The sequence below is a fragment of the Lutra lutra genome, chromosome 9 (assembly GCF_902655055.1).
Source record: "Lutra lutra chromosome 9, mLutLut1.2, whole genome shotgun sequence".
Classification (NCBI taxonomy): Eukaryota; Metazoa; Chordata; class Mammalia; order Carnivora; family Mustelidae; genus Lutra; species Lutra lutra.
In genome coordinates, this window is record NC_062286.1 from 66,729,961 (window position 1) to 66,753,193 (window position 23,233).

Genomic DNA, 23,233 nt, shown 5'->3' on the forward strand with positions numbered 1-23,233 from the left:
CTCTCACTCCTCAGGGATCAAACCTGGGCCTTCCCTTTATGTCTCTATACTATCTTTCTAAGTAATATAAAGCGTTTCCATGGCTTGTGATATCACCGATATGCTGATTACTCTTATAATTACACTAGTCCTTTTCCTTGAGTTCTATGCTCAAATCCAACAGTCTGTCAGCTACTCTCAAGTGTCTCAGACACTACATTTATGACCAATCTAAGCCTATTAACAGTCTTAATTTCACACCTTTTGGTACCCAATTTATCAACAAGTCCTATTAATTCCAACACTAAAATATATTCCAAATCTCTCCATCCTTTCTCCTTGTCACCCTTGCCACCACATTACTCCTGATTTCTACACCTCTCTCTTATCATCCTCCAATCCATTCTAGGCTCAACAGCCAGAGGAATCATCTTAAAATGTAGATTAGGTCATGCCACTTCCCTGTTTAAACTTTCCAGTGTCTTCCTCTCCTACGTCATCTTTGCTACATTCCTACTTACCACACTCTAGCTACACTGGCTCTACCAAGTCCTCACAGAAGCCAAACTCTCTCCTAACTCAGGGGCAACCCTCCCCCCACAAGTCAATACTCCCTCCTGGCCCCCATGTTTCTGAACCTGTCTCTCTCTTTTTTTTTTAATATATATATATATTTTTTTGACAGACAGAGATCACAAGTTGGCAGAGAGGCAGGCAGAGAGAGAGGAGGAAGCAGGATCCCCGCTGAGCAGAGAGCCCAATGTGGGACTCGATCCCAGGACCCTGAGATCATGACCTGAGCTGAAGGCAGAGGATTTAACCCACTGAGCCACCCAGGCACCCCTGAACCTGTCTCTTTTTCATCCTTCAGGGCAGCTTAAATGTCTCCACAGAAAGGTTTTCCCTGACCACCGTATTTTCTTCCATCTCATTATTCCCTATCTTCTCACCTAGTTTATTTCCTTCTTACTATTAATTACACTCTAATTGTTCTTTTTGTTTTTGTTTGGTGTGTTTTTATCAGTCTCTCATACTAAACTTCAAGTTCCATAAAGCAGGAATTATTATGCCCTAGGACTGTCTTGACACCCTCATATCCCCTCAGCCTAGCATAGTGCCTGGCATAAAGCAAGTATTCCATGGACCAGGGACTATGCCAAGTTCCATAAAAATAAGATTGCACTTAAATCTCCCTAACAACCCTAAGAGGTATATATTTTTATCATATTCACTTTGCAAGTAAGGAAACTGAGACATAGAAAGGGTAAGCAACTTATCCAGAGTCACATGTTTAGGCGATGACAGGCGAGATTTGAACCTAGACAATCTGATGCCAGAGCCAGCACTTTTAACCACTACATAATACCTACTCCCACATGCATTTCCATGGACAAAATAATGACTGTATAAATTAATGAATAAAGTGGAAAAATAGACATAGATTGTACCCACAGGTCAAAGAGGGGAAGTCAGAGATGTTAGTATTGAAGGCTTCCAGTATTAAGACCAGAAGACTGATTATGCCAGACTGACACCGTCGGAAAGAATATGTATCAGGTACACAGAATCATACAGATGCAGACGTAGGAGAGAGGGTTGTATGTTAGAGGGGAATGAGTACTTCACCTTCCTTGGATTATAAAATGAGAGGAAGGGAAGAAAGAAAACAAGTAGTAAAAATTGATGAAGCTAAATAGGAACAGTTTGTAGTCAACACAAAGCAAAGATTAGGAAGTGATTGAAGAAAATCAGAATGGAGACACAATTAGGCTTGCAATTTAGAAAGTTCCCTCTGGATACATCCTTCAAGAGAAAAAAATTTTCATAGACACCCTTGGTGTCCACTGATAATGTTTGTACAGATATATAACAAGACACAAACTCCTTAATCTTGTACTTCTTATACAGTCATAAAACTAATTGTATATATTTTATAAGCCAAACTATAAACCAAATTAAATTTTAATTAACAGTAATTTAATGCAGTGATGTATTACTTAAATGAAATTCCTCCTCAGAGCCAGCAGTCATATTAACTATTTTGACACACATTCATTGAAGTTTGAAGAAAAGAAAAAAGGAGATCTGAGAAATATTGCTGGTGAATTTAAATTAGATCATCTTTAATGTCCTTCAGAAGTTATAGGTAAAGAACTTCCTTTTAAATTATATTTTGGCTGTTGAACTATACTTGGCAGAACTATATTTCTAGAATGTGACATCTCAGATTGAACCTCAATGGATCATAGCTTCTATAAATACAACTGATGCTGGTTAGGCTGAGTCCAGGGACCCAAAGAGGGTCTCCAGGACATGCTAAGAGGGTTCTTGGCAGGATAAAAATTCAAATGCAAGCCAGCAGGAAGTGATAGCAGAGTTCACTGAACACACAGAGAGAGCAGATACAGATGGAGTATCTGGGAAACTCAGAAATAAAAGGAGCATGAGTCTCATCTCTGTTCAGGGTTTGTATTGAGGATTGTGGTCTGGTGTATTATATACTCCCAGGCATCCAGGAATCAGTTGGAATAAAGATAAGGTCCCAGGTGTTATTCGTTGGAGCTGGGGGGTCTTGGCCTCAAGAAAATCCAGTGTTAGTGGTCTGAAATATGCATATGACAGCTTTGAACAGTCATTCTCATCTGGTCTTTCCTTGGATGTTATCTATTCTAAAGAAATCATTAACTCTTTGTCCTTTACAAGGAGGACATACACTATTTGCATTCTGAAGCATGTATAAAGTGGAGGTGCACGTCCTAGCAAGAACAGAAGCAGGGAAAGAGCAAAAACCATGTTTTTATGGAGTCCTTCAGTTTCCCTATCACACAACCACAAGAATTTAAACTTTTTATACTTCTGTTTCTCTGTTAATCTTAAAATGCTTAATGTAGAGGCTGCTTTTAGGCAAACAGGGTGACCAACAGAATGTAGAAAGGGCCTGGAGCAACCCCTGACTGAATACAGACAGGCTGACCAGCCAAGCCACCCAAAAATATCCATTGGCCCTAATAACCAACGGGCTACTTACAACTAGGCATAGTTGCCAAAAAAGAGAAAAGTCCCTAAGTTGCACACCTCACCTTCCCCCTTTAAAAACAGCCTTCACCCACTGCCTCCTTGCAGACAGTCTCTTCTTTGCTGTCCTGCTCATTCCTCTGTTGCAGTGTAGCCACTAAACTTCTATCTCTCAGGTTCTAGCTTGGGTGAATCCTTTTATCATCCCCGTCACTGGCTTCCAACTGATCATTGTCCAACATTAAGAGAGACACCACACTTAATATAGGTGTGGATATAATATAGGTCTTAATATAGGTCTGGATCATCCTTATGACCACCTAATAATAAATTTCAACACCCTCATTGCCTTTAAATTTATTAAATAATTATTACCATATCAATTATTTGGGGTTGGTGTGAGGAAATAAGTGGACTTAATGTGTAAATACTGCTTTTCAGTATTTCCAGATGGATGAAAGCATAACAGATTCATGGGGCTCTACAGCAAAGTGGGTTGTTCAGTATTTCAAACAGGAAACTAGAGGGAAAATTAAGAAAAGTCTAGTCAAAGCTGAATCTGCCATTTATTGAGGCTGACAATGTTGGCAGGTACTGTGATAAACATCTTACATCGTTTGTCACATTTAATCTTTACAAAAACCCTATGAGATTCATATTGGTATCCATTTCTACAAATGAGGAAACTGAGGCTTAGAGAGGTAGGGTCAGACAACTAGAAAATGGGCAGAGCTAAGATTGGGATGACTCAAGGCTAACTTCAGGTTTATGCTCTGAACTATTAGGCAACATCACCTGATTGAAGTGATTAAATAGTACTTAAGTGCTTTATAAATCCAAAACCAGGTTGTATTATGGCAAGTAGATTATGATAGATTTGTCATTAGTACAGGTTTCAATAGATTGGTCTAGAAAACACTGTAGTAATGGCGGTGAAGTCATATGTAAAGGAAGAGGGAAAATAACTTATTACTAAGTATCCCTAGCAGTGTTAGTAATAATTCCTTCTATTGACATGGACATTCCAAATGAGTATTAATATCTCATGAAAACCAAGGTGTCAGGGAGCTGCTTTGCTACTAAATCATTTGTCTGTTTGAAGTTCAACATTTTTAGTTCTTAAAACCATGTTTGAGTGTATGTTGGATTTTGTTGTTTGGATTTCTTTGAATGAAGGAGGTTATGATCTTAAAAGAGAAATAGGACCCTCATAATAAAAAAAATTATCATTGATTCATTCAAGGAACCATATGAAGATGTTCTAACAGGATTAAAAGGGGTGTAAAAGATTTACTCCCTGAAAATTTATCCAATTCAAATTCCAAAAACTACTTTTCTTCATTTTTCCAAAACATTTCTTTTAAATAGTAGCTGGCATTTTGCATTTAATAAGAGTTGGTTTAAAAAATAACGACACTTGATCAAAAGGGGCAGAGAAATGAGTTGCTGAATATTAACAATAGAGAGGAAAATGAATAACAAATGATGTCAAAGATCTAAAATGATAATATAGGTCATTAAGAAGTGAAATTAACTTACTAGAAATAAATTAACATAAACCTTTGCTGTAATATTTGTGTGAAATTTATAAAATAAAAACCAAGGCAGAGGAGAGAAGAGAGAGATCTCTTTCCATGGTCCACTACACAAATTCCCCTCTAATTCTCAGTTCACAGAAGCCAAATAATGTTTTGTCTGATGACTTCTATTACTACTATATTTACCCTACTTGTTCAACATTTGCATCATTCTGGGACTTTCTTTTAAATTACGATAGCACACACATACACAAAAGGCATTAACTTTCCAATTGCCTTTCACTGGCAGGTACTTAAACAGAAAAGATAGGTTGTCACAATTGCGTTCAGATAGTTTTGACCCTCTCTAGTCTTCGTAGCAAGCGACGAAGGTATTCGCTTCCGCGGAGTTCCCCAAGCCCCGCACCACGGAAACGAAACTGCATCAGGCTCCGCCCCGCCGTCAGAGTGAGCCAATCAGGGTGCAGCCCGGGGTGATCGCGTGCCGGGTGTCATGGCGGCCTGCAGGCATTGCTGCTCGTGCCTCCGACTTCGGCCGCTTTGCGATGGTCCCCCTCGTCTGCCATGGCGGGATCGGACGCTCAGCCAGCTACAGGTGCGAGCTCTGTGGGGTGGCGCGAGGTTCCGAGCCGTGGCTGTGGACTTAGGCAGCAGGTAAGGAACAACGTGCGTCCTGTGTCCTTTCACAAGGCGTCCCGTCCAGGCAGCCCGAGGTACATTGATTTCCCAGGCTAGGAATCTGGCAGCGCGGGTCTCATTTACCCCTCTTTACCCCCAACCTAAATGCCAGATTTCTGGCATTTCTGGATTTGGGGTATGTCTTTCTGGATTTGGTGTATGTCTCCTGGCACCATTCCCCTTTCCGCACTGTTTCAGCCTCGTGTCCTTTGCTTCTCGGTCCTCCCTTTTACCCCTTTCCGGCTCCTTTCTCCAGCTGAGTCAGTCCACCTGACTTTCGTCCCCCTTTATTTGCGGAGACTCTTGGACTCTGAAGTGGGAAACATTTCACTTCAGGATATGGAGTTGACAGTGGATGCGTGCGTCATCAAATCCAATTTACTCCCTAAATGCATGGTCAGTATGACCCTGGGTAGGAAGGGAAGGAAAACTTCAATTTATTGAACGCTAGTTACATGATACACGCTTTTTAAACCTGCAGTAAAGGTGCTTTTACCTCATCTCATGGTTCAAACAGAAGCTCAAAAAGGGTAGCTTTCTCAGAGTCACCTACTTTGAGACTATGTGGATTTTGCTTCTCTCCAAGCGCATACTTTTTCCATGAGTCCGTTTGCCATAATTCATGTCTAAAATCACTTTTTAGGGACGCCTGGGTGGCTCAGTCGGTTAAGCGTCTGCCTTCCCCTCAGTCAGGTCATGATCCCAGGATCCTCGGATCGCGTCCCACATTGGGCTCCTTGCTGGGTGGGTGGGGGGTAGGGGGAACCTGCTGCTCCCCTTGCCTGTGCTCAAGTGCTGCCTCTTTCTCTGACAAATAAAATCTTAAAAAAATAAAGTCACGTTTTAAAAACAGATTTTTAGAGTAACTGAAATTGCTAATGCTTACTTTATATATCTACATTTTTCATAGGTACTTTAAAATCTTTGACCCTGTGTGTACAAAACCAAAAAATCTGCCATTGATTACAGGTCTTCCTTCCTAACTTACTGAATGACTGATCCTGAACAAGTTACTTTTTTGTCACAAAATGAGACTGGCCTAGGTCAAGGGTCAGTTTTTTCTGTAAGGGGCCGGATGTAAATACTTTAGGCTTTGTGTGCTGCATACTGTCTGTCATATATTGGTGTATGTTTACAAACCCTTTAAAAATGTAAAAAAGAAAAGAAAGAAATAGCTGAAAGGCTGTACAGAAACAGGCTATATACTTTGTTGATCCCCAGACTAGATGACCTCTAAGGCTCTTTCCACCTCTGGCATTCTCTGATTCTGATTTTTTGAGGGAGAAAATATCTCTTCCATTTTTCAGTAACTTACCATTCTTTGAATAAATGCCTCAGAACAAACAACTGCTGTGCAATAAACAGACTTTTTTAACAGACTCAAAGCAACGGTATAGTAGCCCCTGCTTTCCAAATTTTCCATAATCTACTTTAAATATTTCATTTACCAGTAAACCTGGATCTCTTGTAGTTAGTTCTTGAACCTGTGTCATGTGTTGCAACAACTAGATTCCTACATATCATACCTTCTGAGTAAATCAATTCTTTCATCTTTATATTAAGTTTTTTTTTTGCAACATTTATTGAATTTGACTACTATATACCATTCACTTTATACTCGTTACCATGTGTATTATATACAGTGCTTTAGGAAACTATATACTATTGTGTTTTTCAAATGCTGTACTTAATACTCAGAGTAGCCTTTGAGGCAACTGTTTAATTTTCAGTTCAACAAGCTTTTATTGAGCATCTGCTGTGTACAGGGCACTGTAGATACAGATTCTGATAGGGAGTAAGATAAACACAGATGCTAGGAAAATCACTGTGAGAGAGGTGTGAATGGGGTGCCAAAGGAGCACAAAGGCGTTTCTATCCCACCCTAAAGCTTGTCATGGGAGGTGAATCTTGAAGGGGGAGGAGAAGGAATTAGCAAGGAGAAAGTGGAAGTGCAATTACAGGTAGGTGACAGTGCATTTGAGTAACTACAAATAACTCACTGCGTATGAAGCAATAGGTGAAATGTGAATTTAGCATCAAAGGTAGGGCCAAGTGACAGGCAGAGGCTGAATCATAAAGATATTTGGGGTTTTTGTTTGTTGATGTTGTTGTTGTTGTTGTAGTAGTGAATTTTTCTCAGTGGAAGTTGGAGGAAGGTGGTTACATTCCACATCATTCACATCATTCTACAGATGTTTCTAAAAATGTTTTTTTAAAACATCTCTCTCCCTGGAGTTGTACTCCCTGTGGCAGCTGGCTCTGTTCAACCTTCTCTTCAGCCATGTTTTTCCCACCCTTCTTCCCTTCCCACGAATAGAATCTCACTACTCATCCTAATCCTTTTTATTTAATGTCTTCAAGTGTTTTTTTTGTATTAGTTATTCATTCACATTAGGTAAACATTCACATGGCTCAACATTTTAAAAGGCTCAGAAATCTTCTTCCTAGCCTCCCAAAGGCCTGTGTGTTATCAATCTTGTCTGTATCTGGAGATATTTTACATGTAAAATACTGAAGAGTAAATTGATAAGAGGTAAAATCAGTCCTGATATATAAAAGTAATAAGTTTGCACCAAAAACAGAACTAAAAGTGCATGAACAGGAAAAGTTACATAGGTCAGTTAACACCAACTGAGATCATGAGATATAATGAAAAGTAACCACCTGGTTCTTTGTGTAATATAAATTGCACACACCTGGGAGAAAAGCAGTTCAAATCAGGGCAATCACCAAGTTAGGACCATAGGACTATCTGGTGGGTGCGCCAGGACCCCTACTGAAGATACTGAGTAGACTTAACAGAGGGAACAAAGAAGGCAGGAGAATGTGGTGTTTGAATAAATATATAAATCCAAGTGTTGTTTAAATAAGCATATAAATAGAAGTGTACATGTATGAGAATATCTAGGGGTACTGCAGGCCTATTTGTTTTTCTCACTGGTTCAATCAGTTCCCATTGTAAATAGGTCAGCTGTAGAAGCTTAACAGTGTTTCCTCAGCTTCACTTCTCTGCCTGCTAATATAACTGGGAAGGGCTGCTTAGCAGAGGAGTGGGTCACGTACTCCTTGCCTCAAGCTTTTTGAGTATGTGTGCTCTCTTTGGTACACTGCTGGTCCCTGCATAGGTGGGGCCATGTGACTGCTGCTCACTAGTGGAACCTAATAAAAAGTGATATATGTCATTTGCAGACTGAAGTATTTTATTCCAGTGATGCTTACCATTATTCAGAAAGAACCCACATTCTTAACCTCTGTTCTCTACTGCCTTCTTTTGGTCCCCTGTACAAATTATATCCCCATTAAAGAATAAAGACTTATTATCACTGAGGATATGCAAAAGAATATGCCACTGTGGGCAATCTCAAAAATTCTGGGTCAAGATCCCCATTAATGGAATAGAACTAGAGCTTTCACAGCTCCTCTTCTCTGTCTTGGGGCCACTTCAATTTACTTTAGAGAATACTCCCCTTTCTTTCACAGGAATCACTCAATTTACATTTTGGGATGGAATGCCAATTCCTGTTAGGTCTTGAGAAGTACTAGTTGCATATTCTTACCCCAGAGTAAACAAAAATTCAAGACCCCAAATTTACATTTTACACATAAAACCTTAATACTGATTTTAGCTATAGGTTGGTGGGACTTCACTTGAGTCTACACTATGTGACTGGCTCTGAGCATCTCATTCCCTCCACCTACTATGCCAGCTCAAGCCTTATCTCTGCACTTCCTCATTCCATCTATCGGGGTAGACCTGTTTTTATTGTAGGCTGTCATTACAACATCTGTGTTGAACAGTAACAGAAATCCATCTAGAATTTCTCATATATTTCTTGTGGTTAAAATCAATTTTTCAAAGTTATGACAGTACAAGTGTACATGCTTTTTTTTTTTGGCTTTCAAATTTAACAAAATGAGTCTATCTGAATAGATAAATATGCTTTTCATGAACTGAGGCTTCTGAAGAAGTGTTTAATGGGTAGAAGTATTGAGTTCTCTCTTTATCCCTTTTGCGTATGAAGGAGAGGGTGGGCAGGGCATTAGCATTTGCGTATGTGTGTATGTATATGTATTCAGCACTGGACCATGATAGAATGTTTCTGAAGCAGTCTTCAACATCTCTCTCGGTATCTTCAGGAGTCTCTGAGTTGGTTTGGCTTCACAATACTCTTAAGAATTTTGGTTTCTTTGACAAGTTTTGCTGATCTGCTTCAAGCCTTAAGTAACCTCTTTTTGTACTCTGCAGAAGCTGGGGAATAAGGCTGATAATACCACCTATTTAATATCTATAAAGACTGCTTTGTTAATATATAATTTGCATACTGTACAATTTACCCATTTAGAATGTACTATTCACAATGTTTCAGCCATCACCACAATCAATTTTAGGACGTTTTTATCACCCCCAAAAGAAATCTCAGGCCCATTAGCAGTAACTTCCCATTTCTCCCCAACCTCCATAGCCCCAGGCAGCCACTAATCTAGAGAATTTTTGTCTCTATGGATTTGCCTCTTGTGAGCATTTCATAAAATAGAATCAATGGTGTATGGTCTCCTGTGACTGTCTTCTTTCATTTATTATGTTTCTTTTTTTTTTAAGGTATTAAAATTCTTTTTTTTTTTTTTTTAAGATTTTGTCTATTTATTTGCCAGAGATTGAGAGAGAGCACAAGCAGGGGTGAGAGGCAGAGGCAGAGGGAGAAGCAGGCTCCCTGCTGACCAAAGAACTCTATGTGGGACTTGATCTCAGGACCCTGGGATCTTGACCTGAGCCAAAGGCAGACACTTAAATGGCTAAGCCACCCAGGTGTCCCCAGTTACTATGTTTCTAAGTTATATCCATGTTGTAACACATAGCAATACTGCTTTTTTTTTTTTTTTGAAGATTTATTTATTTTTAGAGAGAGGGAGAGATAAAACACAAGAGTCCGGGAGAGGCAGAGGGAGAGTATCTTTCAAGCAGACTGCCTGTTGAGTGAGGCGCTGATTTGGGGGAGGGGTTTGAGAGGGCTTGATCCCATGACCCATGAGATCACAACCTGAGTGGAAACTAAGAGTTGGACACTGAACCAACTGAGCCATCTAGGTACCCCAGTACTTCCATTTTTTTAAATGGCTGAATAATATTCCATTGTATGCACTGAGACCACATTTTGTTTATTCATCATCAGTGGATATACATTTTGATTGTTTCCATTTGGGAGCCATATGAATAATGCTGTGGCTATGAATGTTCCTATGCAAATTTTTGCATGGACATAAAAAGTTTTAATTTCTCTTGGTATTTACTTTGGGAGTAGAATTGTTGGATCATTTGGCAACTTACGTGTTTAACCCACTGAGGAACTGCCAGATTATTTCACAAGAGATATGTACTATTTTATATTTCCATAAATACTATATGAGGGTTCTAGTTTCTCCATATCTTCACCAACACTTGTTATTGATCTGTTTTACTGCACCCATGGTAGTAGATGTGAAGTAATATCTTATTATGGTTTGATTTGCATTTCCCTATGTACATGAGCATATTTTCATGTACTTAACTGGATATTTAGTAAATTTTCTTTGTATATAGACTTCTATTCAAATCCTTCACCAATTTTAAAATTAGGTTGGTCTTTTTATTTGGTTATAAGTATTCTTTACATATTCTAGATACAAGTCCTTGTTAGATATGTGATTTACAAATATTTTCTTTTATTCTGTGGGTTTTCTTTCACTTTCTTGATATCCCTTGAACCAAGAAAATTTTTAATTTTGATAAAGTACAATTTATTTTTTCTTCTGTCGCTTGTACTTTTGATGTCATATATAAGACATTGTCTAACCCAAGTTTATGAAGATTTACTCCTATGTGTTTTCCTAAGAATCTTACAGTTTTAGCTCTTACATTTAGGTTCGTACTACATTTTGAATTAATTTTTATTTATAGTATGAGGAAAGAGATCCAACTTTATTAACTTGTCTGCATATGGGTACCTAGTTGTCTCAGTTCCACTGGTTATAAAAGCTATTCTTCCCCACCTCCACCCCATTGACTTTGTCTTGGCTCCATTGTTGAACACGAATGTCTTTGTAGACAATATTTAGGAATTTATATTTTGTCCTGAAAGTACTAGGGATACTTTAAAGGATTTTAAGTAGAGAAATGATCTTGTTTGTCTGTCAAAAGGCTACTTTTATCAACAAGGGATGAGAGACTAAACGAAGGTTATAAATGGGTATTAATATTTAAGTACAACTTCTCCACCCCCAAAGTATTTTATCTTTCATTCAGATTTCTCCTGCGCCTTCTGTATTTTCCCTTAAGTAGCTCTTAAATTCCTCTGGTACTTTTAATAACAATTGTGAATTCTTTTCCTTTTTTATTTGTTTTTTGCTGGGGGGGGAGGCCTGTGTGGCTTGGTTCTTCTATTAGAATCTTAGATTATTTTATACTGAACTGCGATTTATATTGATGACCTAAGTCCTTTTGTATTGAATTTTTATTTTTAAACAGAAAACTAGAGATATCCTCTGGAAAGCTGGCCAGATTTGCAGATGGCTCTGCTGTAGTACAGGTAAAAAGTCCAGATTTTTAAACTTTCATCTTAAAAATGCTTATGGAACTGCTACTGACTATCTTTACAACATCATGTCACTTATTAGAATTGTGGTACTGTAAGCCATTTCTGTTTTCAGAACCATTCCAGAGAACCAGGGAGTCAGGGGGCTGGATTTACTAAGTGACTTTTAAGATATGTTTGAAACTTGGGCTTCTGTTTTGTTCTGTTAATAAATTCTGTAATACTTCTCTAGAGAAAGTGACTTTACTATTTTCTTTAATTGTGATAAGTGAGAAATTTTTCTTTGTATGTAGCCGAAATTTCTTAAGTAGTAGAAAATACGATTGCTTGTGACTAAGCTATTTTGTAAGCCTTTTCTTGATCTCGTAGAAGGGATCAAGATTTGACTAGTTGTGCTTAATTATTTTCATTTTCATTGTGTCATGGAATAACAGTCCTTTTTCCTTGTATTTAACTGGAGCAAGGATTCACTCACTTACTACTTAGATGTTAATGTCTGTTTTTTAAGGAATTTGCACGTGTTGTTATTTATGTTTAAGTCAGGTGACACTGCGGTGATGGTCACAGCGGTCAGTAAAACAAAACCTTCACCTTCCCAGTTCATGCCTTTGGTGGTAAGTATTTGTTGATTTATCTGAACAGTAATATGGCATAAATGTAGAATTTGTAATATTTTTGTCTAATGTCTAACAAGTACACAGTGTAAACTTCATACAACAAAGGATTTTTCTCTTGTAGTTTGAGTCATTAAAAGAATTTAGACTGACTGTTCATAATCAATTCTCATATTAGTAGTAAGCTGCTTTAGAATGGCCAGGTTGGTAAGAACAGTGAAATGCATGAAGATTTTGATGTTGAATAGCAGTGAATTCATTGCTCTCATAGGTTTCCCTTCAGTATGAGTTTGCAAGTATATGTTCAGTGAGAAGTAAGGAGTGCTTTAGGAGTTTATGGCTTCTTTCTGTTATGAAAACAGAAATGCAATTTTATGTAACAGAGTTGATACAAAAAAGGGAATGTTTTATTTGACCAGAATAAGCCACTGTGGGAAATAATAAAGCTGTATAGTTCACTGCTAAGTGGAAGACTTTTTAAAAATCAGTTTACTGAAATATTTCTATCAGTTTTCCCTTTGCAAAGAGATGCGAAATGCTAAAAGTAAATAAAATATCCTTAATTCTTAATCTGGACCATGTTGTTAGTATATATATATAGTGTATATATAGGAAAATTAGTACATATATAGTGGTTCTTGGGAAATAGTTTGTTGCCATAGAAAGGAGTCAAATGAACTTCATTTTTTTTTTCATTACTATTTCAGGTTGACTATAGACAGAAGGCTGCTGCAGCAGGTAGAATTCCCACAAACTATCTCAGAAGAGAGATGGGATCTTCTGATAAAGAAATTCTTACAAGTCGAGTAATAGGTAAGATAGTAAGATAGAGGCATTAACTCTGTTACACCTGTGTTAGTATTTCTTCTATCTATATTTACAGTTCTCTTAAATTTTCTTCCATTACATTAACACTACCTGAGATTATTTACTTTCTGTATCCCCTCACTCAGATATGGGCTCCAGCAAAGAAAAAACTGTTTATTCACTACTGAATCCTGGGTACTTGTTATACTACCTGACACAGAATAGGCATTCAATAAATGTATGTCAGTGAAATGAATGAATCTCTATTGAGCATATAAATTCTGTGGCTCGTGCCTCTACTGTTCAGTTCAATCTATCCCTAGTATTTTTCATTTTCATATTCATCGCAGTAAATTTTGAAAGCATTATATTAATCAACTACTGAAATAAGGCCCATAATCTTTCAAATCTTTGACATCCTTAAATATTGTGGGATCATTTGAGTTTATAGCTCTTCTATAAAGAAATAGTTATTTTGTGTAAATTTATATGCATTTTTTCAGACACAGAATACCAAGGAAAGATTTCTTTTGGTCTCTTGCTGGTCTTAAGTCTCTTTCCTTGGCTTATATATGTAATTAAGCCTATGGAACCAGGATGAAAAATTGCTCCCCAGTTTTAGACTTGTTTGTTCGTGCCCTGCTAGTTTTTTGTTATTAGGACAGGATATATATTAATTGAATCATTGACATTTATCTATGACCCCTTCAGTAAATCAGTCCAAGGAAATTTTTTTTTAATATACTGAACAGCTAGCTATATTATTTTTCAGCCTGATGTTTAATAGGAGAAACAGATAAACTGTAAAGTGACTCTTGTCAGTACTATTTAGTGTCTTGTCTTTTTTTTCTTTTGGCAGATCGTTCAATTAGACCTCTCTTTCCAGCTGGTTACTTTTATGATACACAGGTATATTCTGCTTTAGGTTTATTTATTTCTAAATCAATAAAAAATTACTTAATGAATTTCTATAATACTTCCTAGGCTAAACATTAGAACACAAAATAAGAATTTTTGGTAATGCTGTTTTATATTAAGCTAATTTTTTAAAACATTAATAATTTTAAAAATTAATATTTATTCAGTGTCATTTTGAGTTGATACCTGAATTATGAGTAGGAGTTAGCCAACCTACGATTGTGGGGGAAACATTCTGAGCAGATGGAATAGGAAGCACAAAAGCCCACAGGAAACAAACTGGTGATTTTTAAAGTTTAGAGTAATTGAGGAAGGTGGGGACAGACCCTTCTGGGACCTGTTAAGTCATATTAGTGTCAGAAGCTAGGACAATTGATACAAACTAGTCTTTACTACCTATTTATTGGGTCCTCTAAACTTCTACTTTATTATATTTTGATATTTTTGTGAATATTATTCTCTTTCAGAATAATGACCCATATGCTTTAATGAACCTTTACTTATTTCATAAAAATAAATATGCCTTGCAGATATGCCTTTGCAAGGATGTCACTGCCTCAAGTAGTTGTTTTTTCTTTTTTTAATAAGTTGTTTTCTTAAGTACATGACATAGGCATATTATTGCAGTATAAAGGAATTCATCATTTTGTTTTCTATATGCTAAGCGGAAAACAATGTTTTTATGTAATAGAAATAGCTGACATTTACTGAGTATTTTCAACATGCCCAGTATTGTAAATGCTTTACAAATAGTATTTCCTATAATTTTCAGAAAACCTTTTAAGAAAATGCTATTATTTTTCCCTTTTAAAAATGAGAAACTTTTGAGGCTTAAGTAATTTGCCATAGTCAAGCATGTATTTAGTTAAATGATAGCCAGAAATAAGGGGTTTGACTACAAAGCTCATGCTTTTAAACACATAGGGCTCCTTTATATTAGCCCAAGATGTTAGCCAAAATGATAGTCCTCCTAAATCAAGTAGATTTTTTTTAAGTACTCTGAATTTTTTCCTTTGTACCAGGTACTTTGTAATCTGTTGGCAGTAGATGGTGTTAATGAACCTGATATTTTAGCAATTAATGGTGGTAAGTATAAAAATCAAGATTAAAATTATCATGGTCTTTTTAAAGGAATGAAATCTTTTTACTTCAGTTCTTATTTTTTTTTCCTTTTTTTTAAGCTTCTGTAGCTCTCTCATTATCAGATATTCCTTGGAATGGACCTATTGGTAAGTTAAGATTTGAAAATAAGAAACATTATGTTTTTTTCTTGAAATACTAGTGAGCATGCTATAGCAAGAGCATAGATTAATTAGCTCTGACTTATTATCTCGTAGGGAGTTTAATTAGATGATATTCTAAGACTCCTTTCAGCTCAAGATATTTTCATCCTTGCCTTAGGTTTTGTTTTTGATAGCAAAATGTTATGGTGTTAGAGACTTTATGTTCCTAGATACTTTGACTTCTTAATTGTCTCTCTATTTGAGGACTTTTGGTGTGGGGGGTGGGGATAGGAAATTGTTATAGTACATGGTCTTTCAGGATAAAACAAATACGTTTATAACTTACAACTCTTACAAATTATAATCATGAAATATAAAAATGATTCATCGAGTAACTTCTGACTATCCTAAATGTCAGATACTAAGAACTGAAGGAAGAAAGGCAGTCTAGGAATAGTTCTTGCTTTCAGTGTAAATAGGGGAAACAAACAAATAATTATTTATAAACAGTATTATAAATAAAGCTATAGTAAAAATGATAGAGAAAGGTATGTTTAGTCTTTGAAATCATGTTGTCAAGGAGGGCTTCTCAGAGTACTCAACATTAAACTGAACCTTAGTAGGATCAAATGGTAAGCATTTGCCTTGGAAAAAGTGTAGTCTAGCTTGGGAAAAGAACACGAGCATAATCACAGAAGTATGGAAAAAATAATGTATCTCAGCAGCGCAGTGCTCTAGTGAGGCTATTAGGTAGGGTGGGGTAGGATGTTCTGTGGGCCTTAAAAACCATAGTAAAAATATGGATTTTATTGTAGTGACAGTTAAAGATAGGGATCAAAGCTATCACTGGGATAGTGTCTTGAAAACAGACTTTTTATTACACAACTGCCAGTATTTTGATGTATTTTAGGGGCTGTGAGAATAGGAATGATCGATGGAGAATGTGTTATTAATCCAACACGGAAAGAAATGTCTTCCAGTACTTTAAATTTAGTGGTTGCTGGAGCACCTAAAGGTCAAATTGGTAAGTAATTTAAGTAGTACATTTGTTCTGGATTTTAAGTGTAAGTTCTGGCTTCTTAAAAATGCATTTATATTCTTCTATGTATGTGTGTCTTGTCACTTAGCCATAAAGATTTTTGTTCTGTTTTATTGCTGTCCTATTTTGGTGGTGCTCTTGCTTCATATCAAACAATACCTGAAATTACAGAATGCGATACAGCCTGAAATTGCAGAATGTGATACAGCCTTGGCTGGCTCAATTGGTTAAGCATCTGCCTTTGGCTCAGGTCATGATACCAGGTTCCTGGGATTGAGTCCTGCATCGGGCTCCTTCCTCAGTGGGGAACCTGCCTCTCCCTCTGCCTGCTGTACCCCTGCTTGTGTGCTCTCTCTGACAAATAAAATCTTAAAAAAAAAAAAAACAGAATGTGATATAATTTTACTTGAAATATATAAAAATCTTTATTTACCAAGACAATTCTGGTAATTATTTTTAAACTAATAAGCTAGTCTAAAAATTAAATTTTTAAATCTGGTAATAAATTGTTTTATTAGTTTAAATATGTTAATTTAGCTAATTCATCATTCAGCGCTTGTTTAATGTCCTTTGAGAAAAAAGTCACCTGTTTCTGGAAGGTAGAAAACATATAAGAAATGCACTGACCATAGGTCACCCTCACTCCTTGTAATAAAAATGTCATAACTGCATGAATGAAAATTGGCCCAGTTCTCTTGAAGGAGAATTGGCTTTGACAGTAGAATGACCTGTATCTGAAACCCAGCAGCTGTCACACTGTGTAACCTTGGACAGATTAATTAAGATCTTATCAGTTAATTTTACTGTGTGGTATTTGATGTCTGGGACTTTTTGAAATGGGATCTTCTGATATGGGAATATTTTTGATAAAATGTAAACTATTAAGCTTTTAGTACTTTTATGTACAATTAATGTGTGAAACACATTTCCAGCTTCTTTGGAATATTAGTCAGTGATGGAAATAGAATAAGGACTCTATGGTAGTTAAAACATATATAAGAGGAGTTGTACATTATCTACATATTAATTAGGGTTCGTGTTGCTAAAGTAAATAACAGGGGGGTCCAAGACAATTATAGTGGCTCCATGATATCTTTTTTTTTTTGTAAAGATATTATTATTTTTTAAAGATTTTATTTATTTATTAGACAGAGACAGTGAAAGAGGGAACACAAGCAGGGGGAGTGGGAGAGGGAGAAGCAGGCTTCCCTCTGAGCAGGGAGCCTGATGCAGAGCTCAGTCCCAGGACCCTGGGATGATGACCTGAAGCCAAAGGCAGATGCTTAATGACTGAGCCACCCAGGTGCCCCAGTAAAGGTATTTATTACAGACTACACACACGCGTGTGCGTGCATGGGCCAGTGTGGGGAGGTGCAGAAGGAATCTCAAGCAGACTTCATGCTGAGTGGGGAGCCGTCCAGGGACTTGATCTCATGAGCCTAAGATCATGACTTGTGCTAAAATAATCAGTTGTACGCTTAACCAACTGAGCCATCTAGGTGCCCCTGGCTCCATGACACCTTAAGAAATCTAGATTCCTTCCAGCTTTCTGCTCTGCTATCCTCAATGTGTGGCCTTCAACTTCATGCTTATGAACTTGCTTTTGGAGCTCTGGGCAACTTAACCTGATCTATAGGCTAGAGGAAAAAAAATGAGGGGAGTAACTAAAAGGTGTATGCCACCTGAGTAAGTCATCTTCCCTTTCAAAGTGCTTTACTAAAGACCTCACATAGCAATTTTCACTTTCACTTACATCACACCAGACAGAACTATAACACATGATTGCAATCTTGATTACTGGAGAAACAAGGAAATGATTGTTGGATTCTAGCTCCAGAAGATGAGATTCTTACTGTGGTAGGCTATCACAATGTGGAGAGAACATTCCAAAGATTTGGGGAAGCCATGAATAACAGATGACCCTTAACATATTTGAGCATCCCAGAAAGAGCCTTGAGCAGAGTACTGGTTCACTGTCTCAAGTTTACTTGGTCTGCATGTGAAATTTATTTTTGCTTAAAGTTATAGTGTTCATTACTTTCACTTAGTAAATTGATTTGGCTACTTTACAGGGTTGTTGTGAAGATTAGTCAGGGTTTGTGAAGTGCCAAGCATAATACCTAGTACCTAATAGGCATACTGTTAATACCTGCTCTTATCATGAAGACACAGAAATAAACTTGCTTCTGAATGGCCATAAATAAATAGCCTCTACCTGCCTTAGACTTTGAAGCCCTCTAATTTTATGGGGATGTGGGAGGAATGCACTGAAGATCTTTGTTGCAACTGTGGCATGCTGTAAAAACCCCATAATAAGCAACTTCTAGCTTGCCTTTCTTACCTCTTGCTCTCTAGATGGATGAATTAGACTCTAGAGACTGCATAAAGCATCAGAAGGTTGTTTTGACTTCATGTTCATGTGTCAAACTTAATATTGGGCCCAAGTCCAATACCATCACCATGGAACTTGTGGGATAGAAAAATACAAAAAAGTAATTGCTGCCATTCCATTATTAAAATATTTAGTAATTCAACAAATCTTTGGAATAAGACCTAAAGAACAATTTCTTCATGCGGTTGGCTGCTAGATGACTTCAGCACCATTCTGCACATTCTGCTTGCTTTCAGCTCGTACACTTAATATCACTCATCTTTCTATGTATGCTAGGATATAATTTAGGAAACAGTATACCAGTAACTATTTTTAAGAAGAAATTTGTATCTAGAATTCACAGTTTTCAACGAATCTCAAAAATCTTTAGGGGTACCTGGGTGGTTCAGTGGGTTAAGGCCTCTGCCTTCAGCTCAGGTCATGGTCCCAGGGCCCTGGGATTGAGCCCCACATTGGGCTTTCTGCTCAGTGGGGAGCCTGCTTGCCCCCCCATCTCTCTCTCCCTGCCTCTCTGCCTACTCTGTTAAATAAATAAATAGAATCTTTAAAAAAAAAAATCTTTAATCTTCGACTACTAAAAATGGTTAACAGCAATCATTTAGACAGCACTTTTTTGTGTAAATTTTTAGTCTACATGGCAATGCTGTCCAGTAGAACTCTGCAATGAAGTAAATGTTTTATATGTGAAGATGTGGCTACCGTGTACTTGAAATGTGGCTAGAGTAGCCAAGAAACTGAATTTTTAATTTTACACAATTTTATCTAAATGCAAATAACCGTATGGAGCTAGTAATTGCCAAATTGGATAGCACAGATCTATAGATAAAAAAAACTAAGGAATTTCCTTCTAAAGTATTTTCAAAAATGAATTGCTTTGAAGTTTAATTAGTGAAAACAAAGTCTAAGGAATATTGATTTCTTTACCATATCATTTCTTTCATATTTTCTTTTAAATCAACTTGTTGAGGCATAATTTACATACATCAAATGCATTTTTAAAAATCTCCAGTTTAATTCTGCAAAAAGTGAGGGAGGATGTCATGGGAATACTGATAAGAACAAAAATGTAAGTATAATTGCGGTATCATTGTGTCAGGAAAGCTGCTTTACACCTCAAATGAAGTACTGAAACCTGACCTTGCCTTACCCTCCTCCATTTGTAATAAAATCATTTCAATATTCCTCTACATTTAGAACCACAATAGGCCAAGTTATAATTTTTGCTTTTGCTTCAGCCATCAAACATAATTTAGTAAACTCAAGAGGAGATGGAAAGCATATTGTATTTACCCACATTTTTGCTTAGCAGTACTTTTCCTTCCTGATAGTCCATGGTTTCTTTTTTTATTTTTTCTGTTTAGAGAACTTCCTTGAGCCATTCTTTTAGGGTAGGTCTGCCAGTGACAAATTTTCTTAATTATCTGAGAGTCTCAATTCATTCCTAAATATATATTCCTTCATTCCTTTATTCTGTAAATATTTTTACTGGGCATAGGATTTTGGGTCAACAGTTCTTTTCTTTCAACACCTAAAATATAATATGCCACTCCCTTCCAACCTCCATGGTTTCCAATGATAAATCTATTATTTTAATCGCTTTTCCCATATGGGTGAGGTGGTACTTTTCTCTGGCTGGCTTCAAGATCTTTTTGTCTTTGGTTTTCCAAAGTTTAATTAGGATATGTATCTCCTTAGGTTACCCTGTTTGGGGTTTACTCAGCTTCTTGAATCTGTGCGTTTATGTCTCTGCCAAATTTGTAGAGTTTTCAGCTATTATTTTTCCAGGACTTTTCAGCCTGCCATCTTTATCCTTCCTTTCTGGAACTCCATGACACAAATGTTAGATCTTTTGTTTTAGTTTCACAGGTCAGCTTCAACTGACTGTTGGAATTCCAATATAAAATACCAAGCACAAAATATTTTTTTTCCTTCTAGATTAGACCTAAAAGCTTTACAAGTGATGATTAGATAATAATAAATCTTAATGACAACATGATGTGGTTTTAATATTAAATATGATAGTTACCATCTTATCTGTGCATTGCATGATGTTTAACTGTACAAATCGAGAAGGGCCAAAAATGACACATGAGGAGGCAGGAATCTCGCTGCCTGGCAGAAACCAAAGCCAAACTTGAATAGCAGATGTTACTAGAAGTGACACTGGGAGCCAGAAGTGCTACTTGGCGCTTCCCTCCTTTACACAGGAGTTTTACTATCACAAAACCATAAAAGCAGCTTTTTTATGGGAGTAGCAACAGTCTTCTAGTTGGCTTACTTGACACAGTATCACTGCAAAAGATTTCCCCCCACCTGTGCAAGCATTAGACAATGTGACAATGAGATAATTGAGTAGGAGGTCACATCAAATAATTGTTAAACAGAAAACATGGGATGCCTGGGTGACTCGGTCGATTAAGCGGCTGCCTTTGGCTCGGGTCATTATCCCAGCGCCCTAGGATTGAGTCCCACATCAGGCTCCTTGCTCGGCAGGGATCCTGCTTCTCCCTCTGCCTCTGCCTGCCACTCTGCCTGCCTTTGCTCTCTCTCTCTCTGACAAATAAATAAAAATAAAATCCTTAAAAAAAAAATTCACTGGATTCCTACTTTATTGATATTTTTAAATTTCATTTTAAGTACGTATTAAAAATAAATGTAGCTGTATGCTTTAAAGATGGAATTTTATGGTATTTGAATTATATCTCAAAACTTATTTAATAAATAAGTATGCATAGTTTATTTTGTTTCATTTTTTTATGAGAAATCCTTTACTAAATTGAAGAAAGCTGTAAGCCTAATTTCAAGTATTAAGGTTTTTTTATTCATTTACTGCTGTTTACATTTTGGAAGGATGCTGATTCGAAGGAAAGAAAACGGTTGATATACCATTAATAAGCAAAACTGATCTGTAGTGTTTATGTTGTGTCAAGGTGCTTAAAAATGCTATACTGGTAAAAGATTCAATGGCAATCTTTTTTTCCTCCCTTTAGTGATGATGGAAGCCTCTGCGGAGAACATTTTACAACAGGACTTTTGCCATGCTATTAAAGTGGGGGTAAAATATACCCAACAAATAATTCAGGGCATCCAGCAATTGGTAAAAGAAATTGGTGTTACCAAGAGGACACCTCAGAAGTTATTTACCCCTTCACCAGAGATTGTGGAATACACTCATAAGTAAGAATATCTGTACAAAAGAAAATTTGAAGTCATTACCAGATTTAATTTAATTGTAAGCCTAAAAACTTCCCATGGAAGCATGCATGCATTACTTCTTATATGGCATCCTTCTATTTTCAAAGTGAGCGCCATAAATGCCAATCTAATGCTTTAAAAAGGGTAAGCCAGTTCTCACTTAAAGTGCCTAAGTTTAAGTCTCAAGTGAAAAGGGGAGGGAGTTGACTGGTTAAGATTCAGAAAATCTGCATATCTATGTCAAACAAGGAAAAAGAATAAATCATAAGATATTTGAATATCTAAGGAAACTGTTGAGGTTCTTGAAAAGAAATCAAGTATAACCACCTCTGTATGCCCAGTGCTTAAAACAGTGTCAGCTCATAGGCAGGCACTCAGTAAGTATGAATGAAATTACCAGAGAGTATTTCATTTTATTTCAAATAAGTTGAAAAACTTAATATTTCCCTTAGTATCAGTCTTATAGCCATCAGTCAGTCAGAGACTAAAGAGATGTAAATTGTCCCCAACAAAACAGTTGCCTGCAATAACAGCCAAAGTGGAGAGAATAGAAAAAAGCAAGAAGTTAAAAAAGAGTGGGGAGAGAAAGTTTGTATGTAAGAAAAATCTAAGGTGAAATAAATTGAACAATTAAGAAGGAAGGGCATAGTACCTGTGAGTGATTTACCTGACAGATGAGGAGAAAGAAATTTGGTATATTGTATTATAAATCGTAAACAGATTAGCTGTGCTAAAGAACAATAAATACATTTTTAAAAATTCTTTATGAAATGCTTATTAAATATTTTAGCTTACTATTAAGTATTGCAGTTTTGTTCATAATAGTATTGTTATACTATTAACATAAGAACTATTATGCTGACATTTATTTTGTGCTTAAAATAGACTCTCCATGGAAAGACTCTATGCAGTTTTCACTGATTATAAACACGATAAAGTAGGTATTTTTGAATTTTGTCTTATATAATTGTTCTGGGAATTCTTTTTTGTCATAATTCACATAATCTGATTTATGAATTTTTATCAAAAATCTCTAAACAGAAAGCTAAGTAAAAGTGTAGTTATTTGCTTCTCCATTCTCCTTTTGTTGATTAATGCAAGTTTTAGGGAAGTGTGTAAATATATTTGAATGAATTAAATAGGTAATATTTCTTATAAATCAATAACTAGCTCTCATCTTTTAAAGAATACTACCAGTAGAGAAATCTGAGTACTATTATGTGTGTTAATTGTAACAATATAATTGTTAGCAGTTAACAACATAGC

At 36.5% G+C, this 23,233-nt stretch overlaps 1 protein-coding gene across 3 annotated transcripts in view; it reads left to right on the forward strand.

The window, feature by feature from the left end:
- Window positions 1-4,996: 4,996 nt before the first annotated feature.
- PNPT1 (polyribonucleotide nucleotidyltransferase 1) overlaps window positions 4,997-23,233 on the forward strand; it is a 45,973-nt gene continuing 27,736 nt past the window's right edge. Inside the window, exons 1-10 of one of the 3 annotated variants that reach the window (XM_047745286.1) lie at window positions 4,997-5,186; window positions 11,713-11,773; window positions 12,319-12,393; window positions 13,101-13,206; window positions 14,060-14,109; window positions 15,141-15,204; window positions 15,300-15,347; window positions 16,252-16,365; window positions 21,763-21,949; window positions 22,853-22,904. In XM_047745286.1, coding sequence (XP_047601242.1) covers window positions 5,026-5,186; window positions 11,713-11,773; window positions 12,319-12,393; window positions 13,101-13,206; window positions 14,060-14,109; window positions 15,141-15,204; window positions 15,300-15,347; window positions 16,252-16,365; window positions 21,763-21,949; window positions 22,853-22,904 — 918 coding nt within the window. In that variant the 5' untranslated portion in view covers window positions 4,997-5,025. Of the gene's footprint in view, window positions 5,187-11,712; window positions 11,774-12,287; window positions 12,394-13,100; window positions 13,207-14,059; window positions 14,110-15,140; window positions 15,205-15,299; window positions 15,348-16,251; window positions 16,366-21,762; window positions 21,950-22,852; window positions 22,905-23,233 lie in introns of those variants that run through there. The other 2 variants (XM_047745288.1, XM_047745289.1) reach the window with 2 other exon arrangements.